This window comes from Leptosomus discolor, chromosome 2 (assembly GCF_034619465.1).
Source record: "Leptosomus discolor isolate bLepDis1 chromosome 2, bLepDis1.hap2, whole genome shotgun sequence".
NCBI classification, from domain to species: Eukaryota; Metazoa; Chordata; class Aves; order Leptosomiformes; family Leptosomidae; genus Leptosomus; species Leptosomus discolor.
In genome coordinates this window covers 10,362,361-10,384,584 of record NC_141392.1, presented here as the reverse complement: position 1 = coordinate 10,384,584, position 22,224 = coordinate 10,362,361, and the positions used below count along the sequence as shown (strand labels likewise).

Here is a 22,224-nt window from a genome sequence, read left to right as displayed (position 1 = left end):
CAACTTGCCTCAAGAAACCCAACCCAGCTTGCTGTATCAGCATGCTCCTTGTATGTAGGTTTTTAGTTTGCAAGCTTAGTGAATTGGCAAGTCTAGGTGACATCCAAAAGTGTAAGCAAATGTTTTTTCAAATGTCTGTGTAATTTTGTTGATGCTGTAGGATGTACCTCTACGTACAGAATGTACCTGTATTTCAAAAATACATGAAAGAAGAATTCTTTTTGCAGTCAGTTAATAGTTGTGGTTCAAAAAGAATATTGTTACACTTCAGTCATTTGAGGTGGTCTTAGCTTTAAAATAAGTTTTACTGAAACAGTGTAAATATATCATTATGTTTTTCAGATACTTTTTTCTGTGCTTCCTAAGACTTATGTGAAAAATTTGTCTTGCCTGTAAACTCCTTTTACTGTAAACAGCACATCTTTTACTCACTGTGTAATAGTGCTATATGAAACAATTTAGCTTTGTTCAGATTAAAAATATAAGAATCTGAAATAGTACAGATGGCCTTGCAAGTAATAGATTCAGAAAGACTGAAAACCAGGAAAAACCCTTCAGGTGGGGCAGAATGAGGGTGTTTGAATTTTTTTTTTTTCTCTTCAGTTTCCTTTGGCATAGGCAGACTGATGAAGTAGATAAGCTTTCAGCCCTTGTAGAAGCAGACATGGTTCACTGCTATTTTAACAGGGTACTGGCTAAAGTTATCAGGTGTCATGGTTGTGCTTTTGTAGTTTAGCTATAATTACTAATTTCTTAATGTGTGTGTATGTGTGCATATTCACATGAACTTTTTTTTTTAAATAATTTTAGATGACAACATCAGGTGGAGGAGGTTTCTGTGACTGTGGCGATACGGAAGCTTGGAAAGAAGGTCCTTACTGTCAAAAGCACGAACTTAACACTTCAGAGACTGCAGAAGAAGAGGTAATAACGAATGAGGCATCAGGTTTCAAAACATTGTTAACTGTGTATATAGGTGTGTATATATGTAAATCATTCATATGAGGTTATGCTTAGTCTTGTATACCATGCATGAGAGATGGTAGGAAATTTCATGGTAATATTTGAACCACACTGTGTTAGACAAAACTAATGCCTTGTCCAACTAGAGGAGTTAGTTAGAATGACATTTTCTACTTGAAGGGTTCACTTTGTATGTTCGTGGTCACCTCTGCAGCTTCAGTTCTATTTCTTTGTTCTTCTGTCTTATTCTGAAAGGTGAAGGTAGTCTGCCACGTGGGGAAAAACAACAAAAAAATCTGTATGTAATCATGTGCCTGAAGAAGCCAAATTAAGCTGTCTGTGCAACATATGTTCTGACTCTTAGCAAAGTGAAGTGCACAGACTTTTTAAATCAAAACAGCTTGCTGTTACAGGAAAGCCATAATGGAGGTGTAAGATAGGGGTCTTATAAAAGCTTGTTTGGTATGGAGAAGGTAAGTAGAGAACATATCTTCACTATTTCTGATAGCATAACAACTTGGACATACTAAATGCAAAAACTCATGCTGCTACTTGCGGTATGAATTCAAGCTGTTGGTCTAACTGTTACAAAACACCATTGTTGTTAAAAGTTTTTGTATGTTCAGAAGGAAATTTAACATGTTTGTGGAGGGAAAAAATGATCGATGGCCATTTAAAATTGTAGATACTATCTTTGGTGTGGGAACTGTTAGTGTCTTAAATTGCTGGAGACCAGAGGAGCATTCTGTCCTTTTCTTATGCTCTTCCCTTAGTATCTGTTATTAAATCTCAGTAGTGAGAGTAGCTAGTTTGGCTTCTGGTCTAGCCACTCATGTCTCTTCTTATGTAATACCATTTCTGTGAGATTTCTTTGAAGGGAAAATATAAGGCAAATTTTTGTAGTAATTTTGCTGATCTGGTGGTTTAAGTGAAGCAACTGTAACTGTATTTGTAGCGACAGTGGCCCTTCTAAAATCTGTTCTCACTATTTCAACCCTAAGACTCTAGCAGTGCTGCATGGACTCACCACTTGGTCTACGTGCCAGCTGACATTAGTTGTCAGCCTTAGGAAACTCTTGTTCTGAAATCTTGGGTGCACTGCTACTTCTGTGTCCAGAGATGCTCACACAGTGCCTGTGACTGACAGAAGAACTGAGGTACTGGGCAGGCTTTGTGTTTCTTGTCCGTGAGTGATGGGAACTGAGATCTCTTGTGTTACGCAACGTTGTGTTCAAAGTAGATCAAGGATCATTTGTCGAGCATTATTGGAGTCCGTTTTCTGCCTTGCCCAGATATGTGTCTTTGTTGAAAGTTCAGGGAATGGAAGCAGTGCTGCTGCTTAAGGTTTGCCTTTGATTTTGGTGACTGGTAGTTCTCCATACCCAAAATAAGTTTCAAATGAACCAAAAGAAAGAGAAATGGCAGTTGTTAACATTCCTGTAAAGCTTCCAAATATTCCTAAAGAATCTTGGAAGGGGGGTGGGGTGGATAAACTTTACTAGTACAGGTGAATTATTGACTGTCAAGGTCCTTCTGTAGATAATGCAGACTTAAGTTCTGAAAAGGTTATTTCATGGCTGAAATTTTTTACACAGCATAAACTGTAGTGAAACACAGAATTTGGTATTATTTAATCCTAAAACAGCAATTGGGCTACTGTTAAATATTTTAATTGGCTAACAATTCCACATACTTCAAAATACCAAATGATGAATTGTGTCAGTGACCCAATGTATAGTATATATGTCCAGGTGACCTGCAGGGTGTGTAGTGTTCCTTTTCCAGCTTTGTAAAGGAGAAACTAGTTGTTCTGAACATCAAAAATTTGAAATAGTAAAAGTATCCTTTGAGAAGAGGTTTTTAATGTTTTGTATTCACACACAAATCCCTTGAGATGGATTGGGAGGAAATGGCAGTGGTACCTGTACTACCTGATTCAGAGTTGGCAGTGGTTCTCATTTGCTGCTCCAGAAAGTAGTCCCTTTGACTTTGCAGACTGAGGCAGCACTCCTCTCCCTCCCCGCTCCTCATTTCCCTTTCCCCACCTGCAGCAGCAGCCACTCTGGTCTGGCAGAGAGGGGAAGATGAGTTTGTAGTGGCTGCTGCGGACATCAAATAGAGAGCACCCTGGGGAGTGCAGAATGGGCACCAGCAGGTACATGGTCCATGTACAAAAGGGGAACAGCTGTCTGTGAACAAGACTGAGACATGGGCAGATCATTATGAAATACCTAGTTGCATTTAGTTATTTGTATACCACGGCATGTAAGAGATGTGCATCATAAATGATGATCCCAGCGTGCTGGATGTTGTATAAGCTTGGATAGGTAAGACTTCTGCCTCTAAATGTGTGCTACATATAAAACAAGATGCATAGTTGTTTGTATTCTGCAGTTTGCTAATGTTGTGGAACAAAAGCTACAGTGATTTCAAATTATGTTTTTGAAGGGGTTGTGGAAAAAGCAGACTTTAATACAGCTGAGGGTAAAAGTTCTTCAGAAGAACTATCTGAGAAGGTGTGCGGAAGTAGTGACAATGAAAGTGAAAATGGAGAAAAATGTGAAAATTTAAGTGGGTGATCAGAGGCAAGTTACTGTTTAGGTATTGAACGTTAGATTACTGCTTTGGTAATTGTTAGTGAAGAAAAGAAAATAGGATGATTATTGACTCTATTCCTTTCAAATGTAAAGTAATTTAAAGGCATCATTAAAGATTCTTACATGATCTTTGACAAAGAGAGGTGCAAATGTGCCAATTTTGGTTTTGAATGTTGTTCAGTTTCTCAATTTCTATTTATATTTATTTTCCAGGATCCTCTCGTGCACTTACCAGAAGATATGGTAGCAAGAGCGTATAATATTTTTGCCATCACATTTAAATATGCAGTAGATATATTAACATGGGAAAAGGAAAATGAATTGCCTGGCCTCGAAATGATGTAAGTATGGTATTTGTGTTCTGCCTTTTAAAGGCTTGCAGATATTTGTAATAGAAAATGCAAATTCGGATTTTAACTATGTTTTCTGCCTTTCCTAAAACTATCAGGAATATTTTGTAGATAGGGGACTAAAATAAGTTTAATAGATTTTTCTCATATATTTTACTTTTGTGATTATACAATACAATATACTCCATAGCAATGATGAAGCAGTATCTTTGTGATACCTTCATTTTCTTAATATTGAAAGAAGTGTTAGTAAAATACAGTATCCTAAAACAAGTGGTGGGTTAATTTCTTATGAGCAAAGTTACTGAAATTCTGGTAGCATAAGTATTTGTACTTTTGGTGATCCACTTATGGCAGGTTTTGAAGCCTTACAGAATGTTTAAGTGTATTGTAGTATCATAGTTATCATGGATTCATCTGTGACATCTTGTTAGTTTCTTTTACTTTGTGTTGTGGGAGTAGGAATGCTGTGTAAATAAATGATGGGAATCAAAAGATTTCACTGAATCTATGTAAGCTTAATAAGTTGTGGTTTTGACAATTATGGAGTTTGGGTTTTTTAAGAGACTGATAAGTTTTTGTTGTCTAATAGATCTTTATGCAATATTGGGGAACTGGGTGTGGCAAAACAATGCCAAGATGGGTGAAATCTAAAGAAACTATGGGGGAATGTGTTGAGCACAGCTGCACTGGAAGGAAGTGAGTTTTCCTTGGTAGGAAACATTCATAAATTCATAAATCAACAAATGTTCAAAAATAATACTCAGACTTAAGTATTGTCTTAAGATTTTGCTCATTTTGGACTTAATTATTCCGGGAAGTTGCACATTCCTATAGAAGTTAGGGGTGGTCAGTCCTTTTCAAATAAATTGTTGAGATACATTCCAGTATAGCAAAGAAAGTCCAGGCTTGAGTTGTCTGCTTAGTGGAAAACTTTGTTAAACTAGAAGTTGATTTGTTTAAATTACATTACTTTGAATTATATAAATTCAATCCTTGCTTTGAAGTGAGAAGAGTGACACTTACTACTGCATGCTCTTTAATGATGAAGTCCATACCTATGAACAAGTTATTTATACTCTTCAGAAGGCTGTCAACTGCACACAGAAGGAAGCTATTGGCTTTGCAACAACAGTGGATAGAGATGTAAGTAAATTAATTGCTAAAACTTTTAATTATACTTACCCTGATGTTTATTTTGTTTGTCTACATTTACTTTAGTTTGTTTTCCCAAAGAGCGTGCTTAATGTGATTGAGCCCTGTGTGTCAGGACACCCTAAATTGTCTTAACTCATTGGCCAGTCCAATAATATTGAATATATGTTTCAGTGTAACTGTGTTCCAGTAAGTCCAGTGAGTGTAGATAGCAGGCTGTCACTTCTCTGTCGAGGATAGGCAGCAAGCTGTAGCTCATCCCTTACTGTATGCCAGGGAGGTGACGTTGAAAGGGTCCCTATATGTGCTCCAAGCATGCGAAATGCTTCTCAGAATAACACCAGTCAACTGTGAAGGATAAAATCCATAGTTGGCTACTTTAGTTCTGGTGCTCATGGAACTATTAGTGTGTTGGTTTGTTTTAATTTAATTTTCTTTTTCGTAACTGTCGGATCACAATAGCAGGAAAAGGTAAAGCATTTCATACTGCATTTAGAAAGAACAATGAGTTCAGAATCACTACATGCTGAATATAATTTTAACCAATATGTCCGTCTCGGAAGCACTCTGTCAGCTGTGTTTGTATGTTGGTTTGTGTGCATTTTTTTTTTTTAAGAAAAGGACACTTTCTAGGGACAACTGCATCTTATTATTTGTGCCCTGTAAGCAGTTGCTGTGAAAATGAGTGTCCTTTTATATGGTTTTGTTGGCTCATGCAGTTTTTTGGAGGGTGGTGTGGGGAGGAATTCTCTTCCAAAATGGCAAGGAGTGTGTCATTTTAGGTTGTTAAAGTACTTCAAGAAGGTCAGTAGAAAAGGAAGTATCACCGCTTTGTATTACTTAACAGTGAGCTAGATTTTTATTTGGTATTGTCAATACTCTATTTTTGTGACATTAGTAACCAAAAGACTCCCTTCTGATCCCTGAATATGTGCTGACTTGAGCACATGCTGTGTATTGAAGGATGCACTTTGGAGATTTTTTCCCTACTGTTAATCCCTTTTCTAACTTTAAATACATACATGAATGCATATGTACATGTGCATGTGTGTGTGTGTATGTAAAAAATGAGAAGATTATGCCAGAAACAATGATTTGGCATCAGACCAGATCTAAAATCTCAGCAAGCTATCCTGTGTATAATGCACTATAAATAGAATCAACTATCTGTGTATTAACAGTATAGAAAGACTGGAAACCTTCCAGTTTTGAAATAAACAGAGTACTTCAGTTGTATGTTTAAAAGACCAATTAGCTTTAGTATCTACTTTTTAAAAGGCGTTAGAATGTCTGAAATAGCTTTAAATTCTACCAAAACTAATGGTTGATGCATTAGTACTAAAGATAAGTTTTCAGTATTTTATTTAAAAGAAGTGTGATAGTTACATCTTAAAAGCAATATTATACACAGAAAATTTAGTATAACAGGTGACCACATATATGATACAATTTAATATTCTTTCAAAAAGTACAGGGTGCATTTTGAAAATCCAGCTATGTAGCTATATATGGTACTTTAAAAAATGAAAACAGCATGAAAGAAAGAGTGCATCTGAAAGCTTTACTATATATTTTATACTAATGTAATACACAGCAATTGAACTTCTTGTTTAGAAGCTGATGGTAATGTTAACTACTTTACAAATTTAAAGGGGCGTAGGTCTGTGCGATATGGAGACTTCCAGTACTGTGATCAAGCAAAATCAGTAATAGTGGTAAGTAATATTATCTACTTTTTTGTCTCATCTCAATCAAAAAGAGGCTTTGCTACGTGGAGCCTTGTGATGTTATTACCATAATGACTCTTTATATTTTAATAATACAAAATGTTGGAGAGACAGTTTACAATATGCACAGTAGAGGTATCAAAATACAGGTTTATGCTTCATTTTTCTTTTTGTGTTTTTTTTTTTTTCTACTATGGTCTACCTTGCACTCGAAATAATTTCCTAAAAAGAAGTTCCTAGACAATTTTTCCTATCAGAAAATAGTTTGATCAGGAGCCTCAAATGTAAACTTTTAGAATTGCATGTTAGTCAGATCAGTGAAATTAAACTATTTTAGTTTTTCTCCTGTAGTATGAAGTTGTTTGTGTCTTTCACAGCCGCAAATATGGAAACTGTTAGTGATTGAATCAACGTATGAAACTACAAATATTTGTTGATTTTGCATATGTGTGTTTGTATGTGTATACAAGGTTATTCCTTCTAAGTACATGGGAATGATACTTTCTACTTAATTTTTCTTTAACTGCTGCAGTGCAGTACTTAATCACATGAAATAAATGGTTCATGTATAATACTACCACTGAAAAACAAATACCGCAACTAGAGTTACTGGCCTTCAACTGTTTAAGGTATTTTGAAAACATTAACATATCTTTAAAGATAAAGTTGTGCAATACTTTTAACTTGCCACCTATGCAGTCAAAGAACAAATTACTTTTATATGTAAGGTCTAACTATTAAGGTTTCTAACATGGAGACGAGGGGAAATAGTCTTGTTTTAACTCTGTGTGTTTCATTTGCATTTTTGAAAACAGTATATGGACAGTCAGTTTCTTCCCTTGGTGGGCTGCTGTGTGACTTGCATGTCATGTTGTGAGGAACAAATGTGCATGGCTGTCTTAGGTTGTGTGTGGGACGGTTTATCGGTGAAATGCAGCAGATCAGTGTGTACATTGATAAGTGGCCAAGAGTGGAACACGGGTTGGCCTAAATATGTTGATGTTGCATAACAAGGTACTTCAAATATTAATAGGGTAAACAAAGTTCCGATATTTTTGGTTTTGTTTCTTCCCTATGTAGGTGTAATTAGAATATGTATTAATATTATAAATTACTGCAATTGATCGTAGGAATGCTGTGTTTCTGTACAGAAATATATGCTAGTCTCCACCTAAATATGCATTACCTCCTCTTTCCTTTTCTTTTTAAGAGAAATACCAGTCGTCAGACAAAGCCATTGAAAGTACAAGTTATGCATTCATCTATTGTTGCCCATCAGAGCTTTGGTCTGAAGCTCCTAACTTGGCTTGGCAGTGTTATTGGATATTCAGGTGGGCAAACTTCAACTTTTTTGAGACAAGTGAGAGAATATTCATGAGGCAAACTGAATTCCTGAAGCAATTTTGTCTACTTATTTCAGATCTGTAAGGCAAAGCTATTAATAACTTGTCAGACTTCATTCTATTTTCTCTTATTGAAGTACTGTTCTGAGATCTAACTTCCATATGAAAGTACTACCAGTTTTAATCTTCTCAGATACTGTTTTCTGTTTAGTTGCTGTTGAACAGAAGCTGAGAATCACTGTCAAATGCTGTATGCCAACAAGATATTTTTCAGTCCCTAGTTCTTTTTAAATGAGTGCAGTAAGCTGAAAATAACCTGTCTGATTAGATAAAACAAAATTATTGAGGAATAATTCGATGAATGATGATGAAAGTGATTGCTTCAGATTTTTTGCTAAGTAGAAGACCAGAGGAAATTCAAGGATGTGTGGAGGTTTTTGGGTGAGTATAGAAGCCAATGACGTATTAATCATATACTCAGAAAAAAGTTTCTTCAAAGGAATCAGGATGCACAGTATCATTTTTATGGGAAGACTCTGTTTGTTTTGACTTGGTTTCTCCTTTGTCCTGATGAATCACAAGGTTGTGAAGATGTGGAGCATGAGAGGAAATAAAAGGAAAACCTGTCAAACTGCCGATAGGGAGAAATGTAGATACAGTCCACAATGCACTTTTCTGTTCTATGCATCTGTAAATGTTAACAAGAATTATTAGCAAAGCATACTCAGCTGTAATATGGCATGTATGTTGTGCATAGGTGCAAGATTTCTTCAGAGATTATATGTTTTATTAGACTGCTAGTTGAAAAACTAGCCAAGATTTCAGACACAGGATCTCTCTATCATGTTTCTTTTGTGATAGACAGTAGTTTATGTTTGTGTAAGTTAGATTTTGAAGATATGTAAATCAAACTTTTGAAAAGTTATGATAGCAGTTTGTTCAAGTATTTGCCAGTGTTGCTGGCAAATAATAGGTATTAATAGAAAGGAGAGACATGAAAATACTTAATTTCTGGGATAAATATTCCTTTCAGTGTAGGCAGGCACAGTCTTTCACATTGTCTTTAAGCCCAGTTTTGTGCCACATCATTTGTGCCGGATGCCAAAGTCATTAATTTTCAGCACTAAATTACAGTTGCGAGAAAGTAACTTGAATATGTTATGTTAATGGGGTATCAAATCACAGATGAAAGCACCGAATTTATATTTCAGTTTGTGTGTATGGTGTTTCTGAAATTCTGCAGAGTTTGCTTCATTAAATGCAGTGTCCTTTATGATTCAGAAGTGCCAAAATAATGCTTGGTGGTAAGCAGCATGCGTACGTTTTGTCTGTGATCTACGTGCTCAGCTGCTTGAAATGCCTTATGCATCTCGAGGTGCAGCCTTGCAATGCACTCTGGAGTATGGTTTTGTGAAATTCACTTTTGAAAAAGCTGGTTTGCCTTAGCTTTTTAACAAACACACCCAAACATCCAGATTCTGCTCAATCTTTTAAACAGCTTGTTACCGTTCGTCTAGAACATGGGCTGATAGAGTTGCACTGCTTGGGTGGTTACACTTAAATGTCCCTGACCAAAGGGTGATTGGCGTCTTCTGCTGTGCCACAAAGTTAGGTTGGGTAATTGCTGTGAAATGAGCCTCCAACTCTTGTCAGTGAATAAGGGAGAAACCTTACTGTGGAACTTTGTCACAAGCTTCATTACCACGTCCTTTCTAGCCAAAGTCAGTTCTTCAGGAATAAGCATCTGTTTGCCGTTTGCTGAACAATGCAGTAGTTTCCATTAGTTTGTTACCCTTCGTAACAGTAGTTGGAGTTGAGCTCTGCCAGGCAAACCCCTGCCCCCCGCCCCAACTGCTATAGGGGTTCACAAGCTGTATGGAATGGCACCATGCAGTGCAGGTTATGGTATACATGGCACTAAGCCCCTTCCAGCTCTACCTCAGAAGCCGAGATGGCTGAGCAGCCTGCAGAAATAAGGGCTGATGCCTGTAAGTCGTGTATATGTGTTAGGGAATAGGCATTACCTGCAGTGCACAGCTAGGTTGAACACTGTTAATGTGAGCATGTCTGTGTTGTGTTCTGTTGCAGATGCAGGCTTGTCTGCAAGCATATAACAACTTACAGGTTCATATAATAACAATTATTACTGCTTTCCATTAGAAAAGGATATGTAGAGAAGCTTTAAAATAATAGCAGCTAGTAAGTGTAAACAGAAAAACCTCATGGATAAGTTATAAGTTGTTTCACGTATGAATTATATTTTCCTTTTGAGATGACTCTGAACAGAAAAAATACATCCTCGAAAATTAGCCTGCTGTATAATTTTTTCTTACGTTAGTAAGCCAGCAGCACTTTTAAGAAAGCACGTTTTTATCTCATAACTTCGAAACAAATCGTTGTGTTTGGCAGTTTTCACGCGGTTCCTGATGTTCTGTAAGGTTAGTGTGAAACTTGTAAGGTGTAAAATATTTGTGTTTCTACCAGCAAAATATGAGCAGTGTTAATCAGTTGTCAAGAGGGCCCTATGGCTTCTACTGTGTCTTAGGAAAATTCTAGTATGTCAGAATAATGTACATGTTTGTGTTTAAGTTGTAACTAACTTAACATTTCTCTTCATTAAGATGGCCTTCGTCGAATATTGTGTCAGGTTGGTTTACAGGAGGGGCCAGATGGTGAAAATTCTTCTCTTGTGGATAAGTTGATGCTGTATGATTCTAAACTGTGGAAAGGTGAGTTTTCTCAAACTTCTGCAAAATACAAAAGAATGCTGCACATGAAAGTTTTCCCTTTACCGTAGCTGCTAATGTTTGATCATTTTTCCTGTGGTGTATTATAGATAGTATTGCCTGATTTATTATAATCTGTCCCTTCATGATGCATTCCAAATTTGTTGGAGACAAGAATGTAAGGAGACTATTTGGAGGTGGGGTTGGTTTTAGATCTAATTTTTCAAAGTAGTCTGAAATTAAGGCTCACTTGAATACGCGGATGACAGTGATAGTTAAGGGGAATTAAGTAAACAGAGTGATTTGGGCTTTGTTTGCTTTCTAGGGTCTCAGCATCTATATCATATCTACCGAAATGTCTCTCTTTAGAGGATGGGGCAGAGGTTTTCTGCTTTGACTTGTGTTTGTGTTCATGAGGTATTCTTAAGTGTTTCGAGAACATTCAGTGAAAACTACTGTTCTGTTATTTTAGAGCCCTTAACATTTTAAAAGCCTGATTGGTATAATGGGAATAGCTAAAAAGTAATTTTGAGGAAGTGGAGGTGGTTAATTTCTTTTCCCTCATGGATTCTGTATCTGATTTCATATCCTGAGAGGGCATGTAAGGTTAGATGTGAGAAAGAGAAATGCAAAGAATGATGAGATGTATAGATATGTATAGATATCCCTTATTTGAACATGAATATAGTATTTTGAAGATTGCTACCCACCGCCCGGTATCTTTTGTTCTGAGGTACTTCTTGGAGCAGCAATAAAACAAGTAAGATGAAAAGTGGATGTAGGCAAGGAGTAACTTTTCAATTTCTATTTCAACATCAATATTTCTCTACTTTTTCACGTATTCCATAGTTACTCTGCGTTAAGGAAATAGTCTAATGACTTTTGACTTAGAAGTGACCTACAGAAAGAAATGGTACATACGTGCATGTGTTTCCACCTACGTATAGTCAGTTCTTATTTCTGTTGATGATATTTTCTGGGATGCTGCTCAGGCAGACTAGAAATTCAGAGATAGCTAAGCTGATTATTTTGCAGATTGCTTCACAACTAGCCGAGTTTACTGCAGTTCCCAGGACTTCTTGTAATAGTGTGCTGCTCTTTTTTTTTTTCCCTGGGCCATGCAAATCCTCTGTTTATCCTGAGGAGGAATAGAGTTCTGGTCTTGTTTGCCAGACTTGCCCTATATTTGAAGGTTTATGTTCCCATTCAACAGCTGAGTGGTGTCTTATGCAGTGGTAATAAATAATGCCACTTGAAGAATTTTGTTTTATGTATTCCTCTTCGTTCTTTGCTACCACCTGACAGCCTTAATCAAAGGAGCTTCTGCTCTGAAATGCACACTTACCTCATTCTGTAAAAGTTTTATTTTCTAAATGTTTCCATAATATGTTGATAGAAAATAGTGACACACAGTATTTCATTCATTTTTCTTGACAGGAGCTAGAAATGTGTATCACCAGTTATTCATGAGCAGTCTACTTATGGATTTGAAATACAAGAAACTTTTCGCTATCCGCTTTGCAAGAGTAAGTATCTTTCTTACAAAGAGCTATTAAATGCTAAAACTGTCTAGTGAAGAGAGTTTAGTTAGTATACAGTGCTTCAAATGAACTGTTATCCAGAATTTTTTCCCTTTTTTTGGAAGTGAAAAGTTGAAATGAAATGCTGACTACCTTATTTCTGTCTTCAAAATATTAGTTATAGTGGCGTCTCATCTCTTGGGAAGAAAATGGGCTTTCCAGACTCCCCAGAGCTAAAGCAGTTCAGATGTTTTTGTCTTCACTGTCAACTATGCAGGCTATCACTTCTTAAGAGCTAATCGCTTCTCATTGTTGAGGTGTAAGCTGTTACAGCAGTACTCAGAAATAGTGCTGAAATTCAGTTATGCTGAGTAGTATTTTTGCAGTTACGAGTATTTGAAATGCTTCAAATCAGCACTGCAAAATTCTGCTCACCCTGCTGAAGACAAATAACTTTTTTGAGTAGAAAATAAAATACTAGCCTTTATTGTGAAAATGAGAGTGAGTAGATCTCACGTGTGAGCAGATTAAGTTGTCATGTTCTTTGTACAAAATGCCTATATAATTATCCGTAAGAGCTACTCTTCTCTTTGTCGTGGCATTAAAGTTTCCCAGAGCAGACATTTAAATTAAAAAATCAGGTCAGTGTGGATTAGAGGTGAATTTCCCCTTGTTGTTTAGAATTACCGGCAGTTGCAGAGAGATTATATGGAGGATGATCACGAACGGGCAGTATCGGTGGCTGCTCTGTCTGTCCAACTCTTCACTGTACCTACTCTGGTGAGTAGTGCCTGTCTTTCTTTTAAAAACTGATAGTTGGCACTCCTTGCCTTTTTTTGCCTCCTTCTTAATAGAACTATGAGCGATTGCAGAGTGATTTTATGAAAGATGACCACGACAGAGAGTTCTCAATTGCTGACCTCTCGATACAGATATTCACAGTGCCTTCTCTTGTAAGTACTAAAAGACCAACAAAGGAAATCTTTATTTGTTAAAAGCCACTCAAGGTTCTTGAATCAAGACTGCAGATGTCTAACATTACTGTGGAAGTGCAGGGCACTGCTGCTGCACAGCAGTCAGACTGGTTACGTACATTGCTATGAGTTAAAGGGTTCAGCTTTGCAAAGTTTGAGTCTGACTTCCCAGAGTGGGGCTGGGTATTTTTGGTTTTTCTTTTTACATTTTTCTTTTGCTTTTTTAGAAAGGTACTTAAACATTGATTTAGACACACACACATATAACATTTAAATTCCTCATCATGCTGAGCCACAGTTACTGACTGTAGAAAATCTACATTATGGTTTGCCTGTCACAGTTTCGGAGCGTGCTGTTCTGGTGCAGTTTTATAGATGATCCACTTTGTTAATTTTCCCATCAACACAAGTGCAAGCAGGAGCTGTCTCATGACGCTCCCTACTTCCTTTGGTACTTCTAGACTCAGATGATGTTTTCTTTTAAGTTTCCAGTTATTTTTTGTTACAGTTCTTCGCACACTGTTAATTCTCCCAGCTCACTAACTGCTGGTCTTTCACTGCTGTTTGGGAAATGTCTCTTTTTTGGTCCAGTTTTCAAATAAGTCTGTCTTTGCTTGTATGGTGAACTAGACAAATTAAACTTTGGAGCTGTACTGGAAATGAAAGTTGTGACTTTCATAGCCAGAATTGTTTAAAAAAATGAATGTTTCTGAATCCTTCCAAATTTAATCAGCTTATTTGAGCTCTAAAATTCAATAGTAGCATGGCAGTTATGATACTGAGAAAAGTTGCGTTTCAGTTTCCTAGGGGTGGATATTATTCATGGGAATTCCACAGGACCTCAGGATTTTGTTTCCATGGTTCAGGGCAATATTGTGTTACCTCTTTTAATTTTGGTACTGTCAATAAGAATGTTGCCAATATTCAGGCTTACAGTTAGCCTTAACTGACCAGTATTATTCAAATGGTTATGGTGTTATTTTTCCCTTTGGCATATGGGGTGATAGAATATGTGTATTAATACATAATTTTTTAAAAAAGTAATTTCAAAAATTTATTTAGGGGAGAATAATTGCAGTGTCCCTCTTACATGTTTTCTATTTCAAAAGCATGCAAAAAAAGTAAAGCAAATTGGTTTTGACTTGTTTTGTAGAAGGATGGAACAGACGGATGACATGAAAGCAATCATAAGCTCCTACCATATGAATTAAGAATTATTTTTTTATATATTTAAAGCCATTCATTCTTCACTGAATAAGTTGAAGAAGGTAAAACCGCCCCACCACCTCCCAGTAACATTTTCAAACTGATCTTAGTAGTTTAAGAGTTTGAGCTTTCAAGCAACTGAGGTTTTTTTGTTTGAGGGAGGATAGTTGGTTGTGTTGATGGTGATTTTGAGGGGAAAATGTGAACCATTAGATTTTTATTATTTTTCCCTTGCAGCAGCATTTTAGAAACTCTAATTTAGAGTTTTGTTAGCAGCTGTAGAACCCAGAAGCTCTAGTCAACAACCACAGGGTTGTTGAAGTAGATCAGAGTGGGCAGTCTTCTTGAATCTACCAGCCATGTAATAAAATCCTCATGGGGTTTGAGAACTGCAAGATTGATCCCATTTACCTTGGAGAACCAGCAGAATGGGGGGGCTGTGGAAGAGCTCATAAGTAGGAGATGTCAGTAACTTCTTGGTGCCTCCTACTCTGTTGTGGGGTTGGGTTAGGTTAGGTTGGGTGTGGAAGACTGTCAGGCTTTGCGATGCCTGTTGGTTTGTTTCCTACAACATGTGGATAGATGCTGTAGCCCTTGAGGGCAATCATAAATCACTTAATTTCCATGTGGAAATTGCACTATACAGTTGCTTAGCAGTTCAGAAGACACTCTGTTCACCACAGCGCTTGACAGTTTGTAAGCAGAAGACGGAAGAGCTGTCGCTCCCCTAAAGGGCTCATACGTAAATTATATGAGAGGAGACAACACGTACTTAAAGGGAGGTGTAGGTTAATTATAAGACCCTTAACAACATAGATCTTGTGTCATAATTATACACGTTAGCAGGAGCCTAACCACAGTCCAACTTCTGTATGGAAGGGATCTGAAGAAAGAGATCTGGATTTTGATAATTTCTGCCTAGATTACTTTTTTCTTCTGTGAATGTCTGGAAGATTTGCTTTCAATATGTTCTTTCCATTATTGATGTAACTATTTTTGATAAAAATTCATGTATTTCATGAACTTCACGGTGCAGTGTGAAACTCTTGTTAGCTGTGTCTGTTAGTTACAGCAAATTTCAATGTACTTTGGCATAGGCTCGAATGCTAATTACAGAAGAAAATCTCATGACCACTATCATCAGAACTTTCATGGACCACTTAAGGCACCGTGACATCCAAGGCAGGTTTCAGTTTGAACGTTACACTGCTCTGCAGGCTTTCAAATTCAGGCGTGTTCAGAGCCTTATTTTGGATCTCAAGTAAGTATATCAAATATGTGCTGATTTGATCAGTTGAGGAGGAAGAAAATGAAATAAACTTAACACTTGCATCTTTCTAATGTACCCAGGTATGTGTTGATAAGTAAGCCAACTGAGTGGTCAGATGACTTGAGGCACAAGTTCCTAGAGGGTTTTGATGCCTTCTTAGAATTACTCAAATGTATGCAGGTATGTAAATCTGTGAATTACAAAATTTTGCAAAATTAAAGCAGGAAGTTAGCTATCATGGTATAAAAATGGAAGAAAATTAATGTACTGTTCATTTTGTAACTTCAGTGCAGTATAACTTTTGGACTTGTCATGTTTTCCTGAAACATAACGCCTCACCTAACTTTTTAAAATTTAGTTTGTTGTAGAGGGCAATAAAAAGGAAGGGCGGTTCAAAAAGAAAATTGTCATTTTGGGCATATTTTGCAGTCGTAGAGTCAGACAAGACAATTAATTGTGTGACCGAAATCTTGGTCCATCTTAACCAACTTTCCCTGATAGCGAGAGCTCCAGTTACTCCTTAAGTGTCAGCAGAGTTGCTCCTTGTATTGAGGAATATGTAGTTCCTGACATACAAATAGATCTCTTCACTGTTTTGTTTTTTTCCCCAGCCCTTTCATGTGTTGTGTTACCTTAAGAGGACTATTCTAAAAGCAGTGTAGCTTTTACAAGGGCAAATTGACTGTGTGATCCGTAAGGTATATGTCAGAATCACTCCCACTTTTCAGAACTTCAGTAGCACACCTTTCTCAGCACTTAGCTTTCAGTAGTCTGTTTACCATGTTCTCTTGAATATGTTGTAATCCTCAGATCATGCTGGGTTTTTTTCCTTCTTATGCCAAGAGCTGATTAGGTACTGTAGTACCCAGTCTTTAGTTAGTACTTAACTGCATTTAATAGCACATCCCTAGAAAATATATTTAAAAACCAAAATGTAAGATAATGTATGTATGCAAACGTTGTTGTATTGCTCATAATACTGAAATCTCCACAAATGTTAATAATAAATGGAGCTTGAATCCAGAACCTTTGTTGTCCCAGTATTCTTCTCTTCCAATTTCTGTTTCATTTTCTTTTTATTATTTCAATATGTATAATTCCTGTTCAGATGGACCCAAGCTTCTTTTTCCCTGTTGTAGCAACAATATTTTATAAGGACAGGTGGCCACGGTATCACGTTTATGCTAACGTTAGCAACATATTTCAGTGACTGTTGTTGAAATGCATAATTCTTTTTGCTCTAGGGTATGGATCCAATAACTCGTCAAGTAGGCCAACACATAGAAATGGAACCGGAATGGGAGGCAGCATTTACATTGCAGATGAAATTAACACTTGTTATTTCAATGATGCAGGACTGGTGTGCATTGGATGTAAGTTCCTTCTGAACTGTTTTTCCATGTGAATATGTGAAAGGGGGAAAAACCTAAACATTAATTTGTGTAACGATTGAGCTGAACACGTAACTGCACCATGAGCCAAGATCAGCTTCTCTGAGCAAGTGCAGATCTTTTCTGTATTTAAACACATCTTTTTTATGGCTTGAACTGACCAATTCATAAGAACGTGGTTAAGCCTTCTAAAAAATATTGCAGAGAGTTCTGTCGCACATCTGACAGTCATGACCATCACAACACTATCAGGTTATAATTTTGGGAGAAGAGGGAATAGAGTAGGTCCTGGATCTACCAAATGCTGCCTGATTATAAATCAGGTTTCTACTCCATAAGTGTTTCATGTTTTAAGACTATAGAACTTCAGCATGGTAAAATATGGCTGAGGAACAAGTGATCCTAGAATATTTGAACATTCAAGCTGGCTTTAATCTGTCACTGTTAGTTAATGTGCAGGTTTCACTAACCTAGCATGATCGTTGCTCAGAAAGTTCCCATAGTATCAGTTTAAAAAAAAATAACACTAGTGGGTGTTTTTCTAATCAGATATACCAGTATGAGTTTTGCAATCTGTGCCCTCCTTAATTCAGCTCCTTTTGTTGGATTCCTTATCTTAATTTTGCAATCTTTCTTTTAGGAAAAAGTGTTAATTGAAGCTTACAAGAAATGCCTGACTGTGTTGATGCAGTGTCATAGTGGTTTTACTGATGGAGAACAGCCTATTGTTCTCAGTATGTGTGGTCATTCAGTTGAGACCATCAGATACTGTGTTTCTCAGGAAAAAGTTAGCATTCATCTCCCAGTTTCTCGCTTACTTGCAGGTATGAAGTAGGTTAAAAATGTTTTGGGAAATGAAAAATGTTGTATAAATGTGATTTGTATTTGTTTGTACATAAGGAACTACACAACAGTTGTTTAGAGCCTGAATAGGATGCATTTTGGCCATTTTCTAGCTGTTTGATAGCCTCTAGGCAATATGTTCCCAAGCATTGGGATAGTTGCTATCATTTCAAGCTTGGGGGAGATTGTCTTATGTCTCTGGATTTGTCAGTGGGGTGTGTTGTAGGCAGTTACTGCTGCTTTTGCCACGTAAGTGATGCAAAAGAAATGCAACAAAGCATGGACTGTAGTTGGCCGTTTTGAAATACGTTTAGCTGTCAGATTGAATAGGCTAATCAACATTCTGTTAGAGAACAGATTTATCAAACAAGTGTGTCACCAGATAATTAAGCTGTATCTTCTTGTATTGTGCCTATCTTGTTCAGCAGGTGTGTTTGAAAAGAGGTTGAGAAATTTTAGTTTACAGAATCAGAAAATCATATGATAAAAATAATGAAGTGAAAAAGGTAATTTTTAGGTAAAATACTATGCAGCTCAGCATCAAATAGCTTTGAATGTTTGAATCTTTAAGCAAAACCCTTGTAGCTTTAAAACAAAGCAAACCAGAAAAGCCTTGTGTATTTTGTAGGGGCTTCATTATAGTTTCTGGGGTATTTTGTAAATCACTAAGGACTGATAGAAAAGGTGAGATGTTGTTGATAATGTGTCCTGATAGAGCAAGGACTCTTGACTGTCGCTGAGGGGACATGACACAGTTAAAAGAAAGGCAAAAATCTCACTTGTACTGCAAGTTTTATCCAGATGGAATGCAAAAACTGTAATTCTCCTAAGATGGATACTTTGTAATATGTCTCTTCAGGAAATAACTAAGTAGCTCCAGGGTTATAAATCTGCAGATTTAGTTGTAGCTGCGTCCAGAAAATGGTCCGATAGTAAATTAGGTGACCTTTTTGGTCCTATTTGAATTATATAAATATTGCATGTAATATTATGTATGTATTTGTTTCGTGTATTTATGTAGGCTTACATGTTTTGCTGAGTAAAACTGAAGTGGCATATAAGTTTCCAGAGCTCCTACCCCTGGTATGTAATAAAATGTAGCATGTTCATTAAATGTAATTAATGCTGAAAGTGAAATTGGTCATGTAAGTGTAGGATGTTATTAAATAAAACAAAGGACCCTTTTACGATGAATTCTGTTCAGAGAGATTATCTTTAGTAGATAAAATTATCATTTAAAAGATTGATATCTAGATATTCATGACTGGAGCATAAGCAGTCAGTGTTTCTCTCTTAAATAACTTAAGACTCAGGTTTAACGTTTGTATCCAGTTCTTCATGAATTACCCTCTTTCTGTAGTAGAAACTGGTTTTGGGAACTCCTGGAAGGATCTGATTTCTTCCCCTTGGCCTAGCTTCTAATTTTCTTCCCCTTGGCCTAGCTTCTAATTTTCTTCCCCTTGGCCTAGCTTCTAATTTTCTTCCCCTTGGCCTAGCTTCTAATTTTCTTCCCCAGCTCATTCTTACTTCCTGCGTGTTCTTGTTGATACGCTGTTTCTTTAAGGGGAAGTTAAAAAGGGTAAGGTAAATTAAAAGAAGAGAAAACATAACTGGGAGAAGAAATCTCCGTGTCTCTTCAAAGAAGTATTAACCTTTGAATGAAAGAAAGCAATTGACAGTGTCATTAAATTGATAGTGTTGATGTTTTAAAATACAAAACCTACTGTCTTTAAGAATAAACTAAAGCCCTTGTTGAGTACTTCTGTAGAGCAAAGACAGAAGGTGAGGGTGGTAAACAGTGATTGGATGGATTGTGAATAGGCTATCAAACTTTGTGTTGGATTTGCTTCTGTTTGTCTTGCCAAAATATTTTAATGATCATAAATATCATGCTCCTTTATTTCAGTCCTGTATTCTTTTATTTTCTCTCTATATATCAAAATATTGCATTTTCTTAATGCAGAGTGAACTTAGCCCACCTATGTTAATAGAACATCCTCTACGATGCTTAGTCCTATGTGCCCAAGTGCATGCAGGGATGTGGAGAAGAAATGGATTCTCTCTTGTTAATCAGGTAAGTACACAGTAGCTGTAGAATCACTGTTTTCTAGTAACTCTTCCAAGATAATATTGGACCTCAAAACCTCCACTTTCTGTATTGATTTCAAATTTCGCTTGTGTAAATCTTAAGGAAGGCAATGCGAGGTAGGCGTTTATATCAGCACTCACATCACTTGAATATTTATGCTTTTAAACTGGTCTTTATTTTCTTAGTTAGAAGTTGCTTTTTTGTGTCAGGACTGCTACAGTGCTCAGTGACCTTAGTGCTCTGTGCCTGAAGGAGTTTTTGTTTAATGCATTTAACGGCTCCTAGCCTTTTTACTATGTACTGTGCAGCAGCAGCATGAAGTGCAGAATTAGATCTGTGCATCTGCAGTAATGCATTTATCCCCTTCACATAAAAGTGTCTCAAATATGAAAATATGCACCATCAAGATATTAGTACTATTTTTGTTTATAAAATAATTGAAATCCAAAGACCACACAGAGGCATTGGAACAAGTGTAGAACTGACTGCTTCTTGGCTTTTCTCTCTCATACTTCTTTCATACTTCTGGAGACTAGCTCCATCCATCTCTAAACTTAGTTCTCTGTGTTTATATGAATTAGGTTTTAGGTGTTTCGAGCATAAAAGCTGTAAAATGAGTACTGTAATGTCACTGCCACCCACCAGGCTGATTGTCTAAAGTGACTTTCTCAGCAAGACACAGATTACAGCAGAAACAGGATTTAGTTCTGCAAGGTGTTAATTTGATTTATTTGCAAGAAACTTCTTTCCCTCCCACAAGCCCCCATCTTCACTAGGTAATTGCAATGCGTGTGTAGTAGGAGCCTGAATTAAGCTGCTCAGACATGTTACATTCTGACACTTCTTGCTTCTTCACCTAAAGGATCTTAATAAGGTGATGTCCTTTATTGCAACTATTAAAAGAAATGGAACTGTAGTTATGTACAGTTACAGCAGCACCCATATCACTATAGGCACGTCAAATCTGAAATTTCAGCATAACTTTTGAGGGAGAATTAAGTCTCTGTGTTAACTTTCCCTGGTTGTCAGCATCTTGAAGTGAAGAGCCTGGTTTAATTGGGGTAATATGGTTGCTACAGTCTGGAAGTACTTTCTTTTTCCTTTGGCTATGGAGAGCTCATGTTCAGCCAACTTCTTTTGGATGTTTTCCCAGAAGATAGGAATATGTGGATTATTAGCGTGGGGAAGAGAGGGAAGGCATGCCTAGCTGTCTTCCATGTAGTTCTGGTGAGAAATGGTGTGTCTCTAGAGGAAAGTTTAGCATGCTGAAGGTTGTTCCCAGTCCCAGGTAGAAACTTGACAGCCCTCTTTATTTTTCTTAGTTGTGGTAGAATCAACCTTTCCCGCATTTCAGTGCCATGCAGTGATTGTGGTGTTGCTGCTGCTTGGTGCACTACTGTTGAGTTCACTCCCAGGATGTTTTGGGTTAAGTATGGTTCTATCAAAATATTAACATTTTGCTGAAATTGGCAATTCCTGACAGATTGTATCTCAAATAATGAAAGAGCAGTTCATGGAGCAAAGAAGGAACATTTCTCCAACCGCAAGGGCTTTCTCTCCTGTGAATTTCAAACAGTTAATTGCTAAACAAGTAGATATATTAAAACATAGCCCAAAGAGGTCCACAAGATTTTTTTCTTCTAAGTGGATGCAGTCTGGACATTAGATCAATACAACCCACCCAGGAACTATGCTTGTTTTGTGCTATATAAAAATGCTTTTTGCATACAAATATATTTGTATAATTTTTTTTTTCAAATCACAGATTCTTTTTTATTTTCTTACTAATACTGTATAACAAAGTTTGTTTTTCCAGAATGAAAATAAGTGGAGATTAAAAATGATACTTGTTAATTCTTATTTTTTGGTGGGTTTTTTGTTTCAGATTTATTACTATCATAATGTGAAGTGCAGGAGGGAGATGTTTGACAAGGATATAGTAATGCTTCAGGTAACCACATGTACCAGTTTGCATTTTTATCAAGCATTTTCAGGATATGTGTGCATTTGTTTTTAGCTCCATCAGAAGCTTTTAATGACAAGGCAAAAAGTGAATTTTTGTGGAAGGGC

General features: G+C 36.8%; 1 protein-coding gene across 6 annotated transcripts in view; it reads left to right on the top strand.

Moving 5' to 3' along the window:
- Positions 1–22,224, top strand: part of UBR2 (ubiquitin protein ligase E3 component n-recognin 2) — a 58,459-nt gene that overhangs the window by 9,537 nt on the left and 26,698 nt on the right. For 3 of the 6 annotated variants that reach the window (XM_086461866.1, XM_086461865.1, XM_086461871.1), the window contains exons 4-19: positions 811–924; positions 3,774–3,901; positions 4,918–5,056; positions 6,718–6,780; positions 8,003–8,123; positions 10,757–10,864; positions 12,299–12,387; positions 13,063–13,161; positions 13,236–13,334; positions 15,659–15,822; positions 15,912–16,011; positions 17,076–17,204; positions 17,863–18,046; positions 19,087–19,148; positions 20,029–20,139; positions 22,040–22,105. In XM_086461866.1, coding sequence (XP_086317992.1) covers positions 811–924; positions 3,774–3,901; positions 4,918–5,056; positions 6,718–6,780; positions 8,003–8,123; positions 10,757–10,864; positions 12,299–12,387; positions 13,063–13,161; positions 13,236–13,334; positions 15,659–15,822; positions 15,912–16,011; positions 17,076–17,204; positions 17,863–18,046; positions 19,087–19,148; positions 20,029–20,139; positions 22,040–22,105 — 1,776 coding nt within the window. Of the gene's footprint in view, positions 1–810; positions 925–3,773; positions 3,902–4,917; positions 5,057–6,717; positions 6,781–7,777; positions 7,807–8,002; positions 8,124–10,756; positions 10,865–12,298; positions 12,388–13,062; positions 13,162–13,235; positions 13,335–15,658; positions 15,823–15,911; positions 16,012–17,075; positions 17,205–17,862; positions 18,047–19,086; positions 19,149–20,028; positions 20,140–22,039; positions 22,106–22,224 lie in introns of those variants that run through there. The other 3 variants (XM_086461868.1, XM_086461869.1, XM_086461870.1) reach the window with 3 other exon arrangements.